Here is a 9,775-nt window from a genome sequence, read left to right as displayed (position 1 = left end):
ACAACATCACATATCTCTGGTTTGCTCAGGGACTGTGAAAAAAAGATCGAGTTGTGCCCTTTCACACTGCCTCTTTTCATACCTTGATCCCCCCCCAGGAGTGGTTAGATAGGAACTCCACTGGTGATGTTACACCTGGTTGGACAGGGTACCTCAGGAGGAAGTCTAGCTCTACAGGGTTTATATCTTTATTCATCAGGAGTATCTGGGCACAAAACAAACAGGAATAACTTTACAATGATGCGTTTTCGGTACAGAGCACATCTCCTTTCTACTTGATTAAACCCAAACAGGGCCGCCGGTCTCCGGAGAAGCCTGTTCAGCAGCAAGCGTGTGCTCAAAAACAAACCATGCAGAGGATGAAACCGGATGCACCTTCCTACCTGGAAAGCGAGCTGAGCGATGTATGTGAGCTTGTCACACTCAAATAGGCCTCTGGTGGTGTACTGGAAGACTGAGGAGGTGATGCTGTCAATTAGGTTGGACACCCGCTGCTTTAGACCTTCTGCAGGCTCAGCCTTCAGAACTGCTTTCTGGAAGACCACACTAAACGCCTGAGGACGCACAGGAGCAGGTACAATACAGAAACAGTGTCTGACATCAAAGTGTTAAAAGCACAAGAATAACAGTACTGTTAGATACAAACTCATAAGGTAATCGGATAAAGCAAATGATAACCCAGCAATTGGGTTGTGTTCATACTGATCTTTAAGTATAAATTAGATATCATCAGTCTTTGTCATTTACAGGTGACTTGATGGATATGATGCAGTGTTCTAAGAATGAACTGATCAATACTACTTTGGCTCTATAAGGAAAGCCGACAGCTGTAATTGATTACAACGTTTATGTATGTATAAATATTTTATCAATGTGGTAAGCTTGAATGAAAAACTTTAATGGACATAGACAATTTTAAATTATTTCTAAACACAAAAATAAACAAAATAAAAATCTTTTGCAACGGACCTCATTAATAAGTAGGATGTTTTCAAAATCTGGTCATCTGTGCTACAGAGCTCCAATTTTTTAATTACAGCTCAAAGCTCTTTTTGCTATAAGGTAAAGACCCTAAAGTATTAGCTAGAAAAACCCAACAACCAGATAAATATCAAAGAGGCAAAAAAGAATCATAGAGAGACAAGGACAAAGCAAAGTGAGAGTAGACAGTTAATAACATACAGAAATAGCACATAAACATATACCACATAAGGAGTGAAAGGTTCTCAGTGCATTGTGATCGCACAGCAACCTGAGCCTATAGCACTAGGGGACGTTCATTGTTTTAGGGAGCTTCTCTAACTTTCTAATAATTGTTGCTGCACTGGATCTGACTTCTGATTCCAATATCACGTCATACTGTGATCCTTCAACATACTGAACCATGCAAAGTTTGAAGTACTGGAGAAACAGTTTGTTTGCACTTTTTGCAGCGACTGTAAAATAACTTATTACCACAGAAATACAATAATTGTCCTCTTTCACTGTAGGAAATGTGCTGTCATTTCTGTTCATTTAGCAGATTCACACTTAGCTCTGAGGTTGTATACAGAACACATATTATAATGTACTTCATTTCATTCACAAGGTCAAAGGTACATAAACACTGAATGTGTTTTCATTTTATTATGTTGGGAAATAAGACGGGCCGAGGCAACTACCTGCGGAGTCGGAAGAGATTGCAAACAATATCTCAGGCTGCCTTCTCTCAGCACTGCCTGGCTGACAATATGAAAGACATTATGCTCTACATAACCACATTAGGGAGCCACAAACACAATAAAAGCAGGGCAAAGAGCATAAAACACGGTGAGCAAATGGAAGGAGGAGGGAAACAACAGAGAAGTGAGTGTAAAGAAGGGTCTCACTGGGGGCCCATGACAAGGGTCGGTAACATGGTGGGTCAATAGACAGGGTACCTTTAGAGAGAACTGATACATGGGGTGGATTTTATTGAGGTCGTTCATTGTGAAGTACAATAAGGAAGCCCGTGCTGCTGCTGGTCGGAAGTGCTCTCGAGCCTCATTGATTTTGGTCTCTGTCACCTTGGCTTCTTTTACCTGCAGTAAAGTAGTGCAAACGGAATCACACTCATATACATCAGCACAGACGAGGATATACTCAAGGTCCATCAATCAGTTAATGATGAACTTGTGCACAATCCAATAAAACATACTCCAGTGAAGAGCAGTCCTGTTGCAATTTCACGCTTCAAAATGTCCTCACATTCTGTGGATCATGACAATCATGCTTTTTTTTTTTGTTTTAATAACCAGCAAACGCCTGTGCAATTATGTTAAGGATGAACATCTGCAAAGGAAGCGCTCATCTCCTCACAGACAGAAGGCACACTCTAAGATTAAAAAAAAACACAGAGCTTTTAAGAAGTGCTCTAAACTAATTCATCTTTGGCAGACATCATACGCTGAGCTGATGTGATCTTGTAATCTGACCACAAGAAATAAAGAAACAAAGCAAGGGAAGCAGAGCTGAGAGTATGGCAACACTTTAGGTGACAGTTATTCTGCACCTGCAAATGGGAATTATTGAAGAAGTACAGTCTAAAAAGGATACTGCATTCTACATTTCATTTAGGATAACATTAGAAACAAACTGCACTGATGCAAAAGTGTGCAGAGACAGGTTGGCAGATGCAATCAGGCAACATGCTCTGTGGACTATGATGTTCATGGATGAAATGGAACCTGGGGAGGTGGAGGTATGCTTCTGTTTGAATGAAAATCAAACAGAAGCAAGACAGACTACATGGGTCAAGTACAGAGAGTGCACAAGAGATGTGAAGAAGAGAGTACACAAGTTTCAGGTGTGATTTGCAACAGAAGGAAGGAGCAAGAGCGAAAGAGAAGTTTTACAAGATGGTAGTGAGAACTGCTATTATGCATGGAGACAGGAGCACTGACAGGAGGCCGACGCGGCACCGTTGAAGATATTAGGAGTTTTATTAGGAGCAAGCAGGATGAACAAGATTAGAAATGAGTACATGAGAGGAACAGTTTAGGTTGAACAGTTAGACAGCCAATGTTGAGGTGGTCTGAACGTGAGCAGAGGAGGGATAGTGGACAAGGGATGTTGAAGATGGAGTTGCCAGGCAGTAGGAAAAGAGGAAGACTTCAGATGGTGTCAATGGTAAGTGCTCTAACGAGAGCTTGTAGTCAGTAGTAACACTGTCACTTGAAGGCTGTGATCTAAAGTGTGAGAAATGATTAAAGCAAATAGAAGACAAAAACCTTTTCTTCGATCTCAGCAGCTGTGCGTTTGGTTGTCTCCAAGTTTTCCACCAGCTCCGTGTCACTGAGGAAATTTCCTGAAGCTGAAGACAAACGGGATAGCAAGTTGTCCTCCAACGTCTTCAGAGTAATCTTAAAGTCGTTCTGTTGCTTCGTCAGGTCAAACTTTAAACAGAAAAAAAAGAACCTCAAAGACAGAACTAATCAATACAGTCTGCATCAGTTGTCCGGACACATGAAGGGGGTTTTCTGGGATGGATTAACCAGCTTCTGTTTGGTTGCCGACATCAAACTTTTTCAGAGTCACCTAACCCTTGGTGTGATGAGGCCGTCGATTTGAATAAGATGGGAGGGCGCTTTGATGGGGAATTACACACACATCTTTTCTGAATGAGCTTTTACGAGATGCCGTGTTTACAATTATGTACCAATGCAGGCATCATGCAGTGCAATAATGGGGTTATTACCTCCCCAAATGCATTAGAGCAGTCCGTCTTCTAACAAAGCTTTCAATCTAGCAGGTTTTTCTTTTTTTTTTTTGGTTTTGGCTTAAAAAAATTACCTGAGAGAAACTTCCACTTTTTTTCAAAGCCTGGTGTTTGACAGGAGAACAAAGTAGACAGAGCTTCATCCTGCCCTGTCCTTCATTATATTCTGTTGCAGCTCCTTGTTTCTGCCCGTTAATGACTTTGCTTTATTGAAGTTTCCCTTAATAGAAGCCTCTGCGACCTTTGAATTGTTGTAATTACGGGAGGGTGGGCTGTTGTGAGATTTGCCTACTTGGAGGGTTGTCGGGGACGGATAATAGCACAGGGGTTTTTTGAGTGGCGTGGTCCCTGACAGGCGGCTGGTAATACGTTTCTGGCAGTGCTGTTTCTGCCCACGTGTAATTACAGAAGATGCTGATGGGGTGGGGGTGGAACTGTTCCTCCTCCCTCTGGCAAAACTCACACATGACAAAAGACGTACTTGGCTTCGATCGCGCCAGGGGAGCAGATAGTTTAAGAGATCACAATGCTTAATTGTTCTCTTTATGACAGTATTTCCTACTGCTGTGATGAGAGGTATTTCACACCATTGTTAGAACTAATTGAGCCTCTGTTTTGTTGAATCCCAGATGCTTTAAATTGTATGTTATTACCAACTCTGTAGCAGAAAAGTTGCACACAGAGAATGAATCGTGGCATTTTAAGGAAAAACCTGACATGTGTGTGGTTGGAAAAGAAAAGAAAAAAGCCTGGTTTGAGTGGTAGACATTTAACTGGAGTGACTCAACTGTGACCTTCTACTTGCCTGCACTCTCTGCTCTTGCGGGGAAAAGCTATCCAAGCTAAAACATTCCCAACTGGATCCAGTAATGAGTCAGTTTTTAACGATTAGCTTTCCTCTGGCACATTGTACTTGTAATTACCCTTGCTTTGGAAAAACAAACAATTAACCAGTCAGCAGAACACTCTAATTGGGATTAAAATAAGATATTACATCTATCATTTTTTTAGGCAAATGATTAGCGAGAGCCAGCAAGCAGCCCTGTTAAGGTAATTTAAGAAGTGGAGCATTTTAGCTCTCATTAATACCGAAAGGCCTGTGCCGGAGCGAATACGCAAGCATGCACACATGTGCACACAAACACACTTGCATGTGCTTAGGGAGGACCAGACGACGTAGTTATTGTGGTAAAAGGTTGTAGACTCATCCCCCTGTGCACTCTCCAAAAAGGCAACTTGACATTTTAAGCTCCTTAGCTCCATCTTTGGCTTTGCTTAAATGAGAGCGCTTTCACCCAGCAGTCATCTTACGGCTCAGTAGCAACGCTAACCTCATTAAAGGTATAATGGCACAGAGTCATTCGAAGAATATAAACAGGTACAGCCAATTTGCACTCCCTCATCAATCTGATGATTGTTATCACTCCGGGTTGTTTACTGACAACAAAGAGCCATTCAGCACTTCATTCTGTCGGCCACGTTTTGATAGGAGGGGGTTCGGGAGTGAACACAGCCAGCAACAGCTCACCCCCACCCTCACCCCAACCACCACCCACCTTCAACTTTCAGCGTTAATTAAAATGATAAGTGAGCTCTAGATCTTGTTTTTTTTTGTCATCCTCCAATCTCAGTGAAATGCTAATTAAACAAGCTTCATTAAATCAAACTTTATTTCTTCTCGATTGGATTTTGCTGAGGGGGCATAAGGCTTAAAATAACTCTGGCATTTTGGCTTTTTTAACTTCTCTTTTCCCATTTTCATTTATTAAAAATGCTGATTTGACTTTGGATGGAAGCCCACAGGTTGGAGTAAAGAGCTGCCCACGGAGACCCAACACAAACAAAGGCACCTCAAGAAACCATCAAAATGCAAATAGGATTGTGTTAGAGTAAATCTGCCTCACCCATTAACAGAGTTCCAAGAGTATCTTCCGTTCTGATCTCTCTGAGTCACTGCCGTCAGCTACACTTGTACTCAAGAAGGAATTTCTTATTTCCCCTTCACTCCTCAACTAACAAGAGCTGCATTTAAGGAATAGTGAAAGTGTGTCAATGTGTCGTCTAATTACTGTGGTACAGTAACGCTATCGGCCAATCAGTTTCAAGCAGCTGATATGCACTGCAGCTTTGATCAAGTGAATTTTGGGTTAAATATAAACATCAGCCCATACTATGGATATTGGAACTAAGAGCTGCTCATTACTTCTCAAAAGTTGTCTACAGAGCTGCCAGCTACTTGCAGTAAATTGCTCACAGTACTGAGTACTGAGCCGGACAGCTGCAGCTGCTGATCAACAGAGTGGAACAGCAGCTTTCTAATCCTTGCTGCCTGAAATAGAATAGCTCTACAGAACAAAGGCAGCCATTTACATTAAAAAGGGAAATACACCTTAAAGCGTCGTCTATCTGCATCTCCCTTGATTTTGGAGATGTGTGAACATAAATGAGGCTACCAAAGTAAAACGCTTAAAAAAGCTTAAAGCTCCTTACGGGAAGCATCAAGACAGGATTACATAATTCTCAAAGTTTGGTGATAAACGGCAGCACGTCAAAGGAACAGTACCCAGGGTGACTGCAACACAATGGTAAATTAGCACATGTCAGTGCTTCAAAAGTGAATAGGATTTTTTGATTTAGGATTAACTGTTTAGCTGGGCAGTGCTTCAAGGGCTTTTTCTGATATTGTCTATCATCAAATGATTTAAGATGGTAGCTTGAGCTTATGAAAGCATTTATTTCTGTTTGACCTTGCATCAAAGCAATGTTTCCAGCAATGAAAAGACTGTTTTACTCAAACAAAAGGTGAAAATCAAAGAAAGAAAAGGAAAGCGTGAGGTCACATATAATGATTACTGTTCTGTAATGTCTTTAGGATCAATGTTTGCATAAAAGGTGACAGTCTGCACCGTTTCAATAGGAGCAGAGAACAGTGTGATAGGCTCAATGTGATGCTCACTATACGATAAAATATCTGCCACTGTCGGAGTCAAAGCAGGCTTTACATCTGACCATTACAGCCATATCTCTTTGATGTGTCAGCAATTTACATGATTTTTCCTATATACAGCAAACAGATTGAATAACTGCATGTATTACAAAGGGTTGGCTTGAAGTGTGGGTCAGCTCCCTTTTCTGGTTACATGGAACATGACTTTGCAGTTTTGGTGCAATCATAGTTCAACTCAACTGATCTTTTCCACAATAAAAAGGATATTTTTTATTTGTGGAAAAGATCTCTGTTAAAGTAATTGTTGAATCAAGTTTAGTAATAGTTCATTCAAAACAAACCCACATCTGCAACCTGCTTTGCAACCCACCTTCACTCCCCCCTCTCATTCTGACCTAATGGTAAATTGACTGATTCTTGTATAGTGCTTTACTACTCTACCTGAACACTCAAAGCACTTTACACAACTTGCCTCATTCACCCATTCACACAAGCACTTTTTTATATGCTTTTCAACTTAAGTGTTTCTATCTGCCCAAGAATATCCTGCTCTTGGCAGACTGGAGTAGCCGGGAATCAAACCACCAACCTCGCTGACCTCCTCCTACTAACTCCTGAGCTACAGCCACCCTGTTTAATCATTGTCATATTTGCTGTTATGGTTTCTCCTTTCTCCACACCTTCAGGTTTTTGGGTGCACACATGGAAAGGGATGGAAGTAGCAGAACACAACAGCACTGCTAAATATAAAATAATGCAGATGCCCAGTCACAAAACAAAATCAGCACTTAATCCGTGTATTTCATTGTGTCCAATCAGAAACACACCAGAGACCAGGTATTTAACTGATTACTGGTTTCTGTTTGAGGAAACTCAGTAGGCAACTATTTGCTAATATGTTGCAGAAATGCAATCAGTCCAAACGACGCACACTGCTGCTTTGATGTGCGACCCTCGTATCAGAGAAGGATAATGGTAGCTGCATGATCGCGGTGAAGATTAAAAAATGAGTGAATGTGCAGTGTGCTTACGAGACAGCCTGCACAGACAGACAGAACCCCTCTGTCACAAGAAGGTACTGACAGAGCATGAGAAATAGTGCGATGATACAACTCCGATTGATTTCTGCATTTAAAATGAACCGTTTCAATATTATTTGTGCTCTCGGAGCAATATGCAAATGTCCTGTAATTGGGAATTAGCTCTGGGCAAATGTTTGTGTGTCACATTAATTTCAACAACTCCCCTAAGAAAACACTATTGGAACACTGCTGGGAAACTGTGAACATCACCATACCTGAGGATGGACGTTAATACACTTTGAATTTAAAACCACCATTTGGTGTACATTTAAAAATGTTTCATTTAGACGACTTCATGCTCACACACATGCCGCGTGAAAACACAGGTGCCGATGTGCACGTTCACAGCCGTGCAGGTTCCCAGTCTCCATAAGTGCGCCATACTAAGCCTCATAATTATTCCACATCCACCAGCCATTAATCAAAGATGCTAGCTGATTGTTTTGGAATCAAAGAGCCCGGACCTTGTGATGTTTAAAGACAGACGATCTTTTCTTGCTGACGAGAACCATTAAGGATGGATAATGACGAGCAAGAGTGTTATGTGCAGCTCTAGGAGGCCCCTGACTCCTCTGACTGTGACTTTTAATTACACCTGCTCAGAAAAGATGTTAAGAGAGAAACTCAAAGAGTCCATCGTGGAATGCTTGTTTGTTCTCTGATAACATCCGAGCAGTGTGACAGATGCTCCTTTCATGTCTGCTCAGGTTCACTTTTACATTCCTGTAACATGTTGGATGAAAACGAATCTGTCAAAACTCCCCTTTGTTGTCAAATAGTTGTATCAGGCAGGGTTGCTCCTTGCCTACACTGACTTTCTCACCTTCAGCTGTTCCAGATCAGGTCTCTCCATGCTCACCACGGCAGTCAGCAGCTGGTCCTCCAGACCGTCTCTGGTCACTGTGAAATTTATTAAGGTGCACTGGGCCTGCAGCTCTGGCTGATAATGAGGGCTGGCAAGCTTGGTGTGTAAAATGAGACGGAAACTGGGATTGTACTCGCACTCCTTGTCTCCAATCTTTATGTACCTGTTTGTAAATCAGGAACAGAAACGTTTGATCAGTGAGGGTTTCTCAGTGAAAGTAGAGATTCTGAAACAGCACATATAATAGTGGACAATGTCATTAATGGCAAAGATCTAAACATCTGTCTTTTCTGTCTTTCATATGTTTAATACAAACAAATATCTTCCAACTGGGACACTTGTTTTTAATGAGAACCTGTCAAAAATGTCACACAACCTTTCTGCAAGGATGATAGTTTTTGACAATGCCAAACCAACTGATTTTTCTTCATGACAGATATAGTTTAAAAAAAAAATACTCTCAAATGTATTACAGTCATTTCCTGAAAATGCTGCACATTTAAACTGCAGAAACTTAGGAAACTGTTAGGGACACATATGACGCTCTAGTAAGCCTGAATTGTCAGTACTACATGTCCTGTGACCCTCTATGTGTATTTAACAGAGACTGAACCAGACAATATTTATAGGTGTGGCTATGCTGAGACCATTACTTACATCAGGGTGTCACCAGAACAGGCTTTTATTTTGTTATTTTGTCATGTGGTTCACTCACTCTTTTCACTGGCTTATTTAGGCACAAGGAGGAACACCACACACACTCTATCATAAGCTTTTTTTTATATAACTAACTAAAATCATGAACAGCTGTTTAAATCCTAAAGTTCCTTCAATACACTGTAAAACACTTTTTGTTTCAAGGTAATTTGCTTTTCCTACTTCCTAGTGGTAAATGGACTTGCACTTATGTAGCACATTTCTGTTAATTTTGAGCATTCAAAGCATTTTCTACTAAAGCTCTCCTTCACCCAATCACATACACATCCACAGAGGGATTTATCTCAACATAATCAATTTTATCCAACATTCACTTGTACACTCACACACCGACGGATGTATCAGGAGCAACTCAGGGCTCAGTTACTTGCCCAAGGATACTTCAACACATGGACTGGAGGATCTGGGAATCAAATATATATATATAT

The 9,775-nt window shown here is 41.1% G+C and overlaps 1 protein-coding gene across 1 annotated transcript in view; it reads right to left on the bottom strand.

Moving 5' to 3' along the window:
* dnah9 (dynein, axonemal, heavy chain 9) overlaps nt 1–9,775 on the bottom strand; it is a 164,659-nt gene that overhangs the window by 42,289 nt on the left and 112,595 nt on the right. Inside the window, exons 63-67 of the mRNA XM_013913056.1 lie at nt 8,589–8,793; nt 3,249–3,413; nt 1,920–2,060; nt 384–554; nt 83–205 (exon numbers count right to left, since the gene is read on the bottom strand). Coding sequence (XP_013768510.1) covers nt 83–205; nt 384–554; nt 1,920–2,060; nt 3,249–3,413; nt 8,589–8,793 — 805 coding nt within the window. The remainder of the gene's footprint in view (nt 1–82; nt 206–383; nt 555–1,919; nt 2,061–3,248; nt 3,414–8,588; nt 8,794–9,775) is intronic.

Source organism: Pundamilia nyererei, unplaced genomic scaffold (assembly GCF_000239375.1).
Source record: "Pundamilia nyererei isolate P.nyererei 1_Seehausen unplaced genomic scaffold, PunNye1.0 scaffold00005, whole genome shotgun sequence".
Taxonomy (NCBI): Eukaryota; Metazoa; Chordata; class Actinopteri; order Cichliformes; family Cichlidae; genus Pundamilia; species Pundamilia nyererei.
The sequence above is the reverse complement of the archived record's forward strand: the minus strand, read 5'-3'. Positions and strand labels throughout refer to the sequence as shown.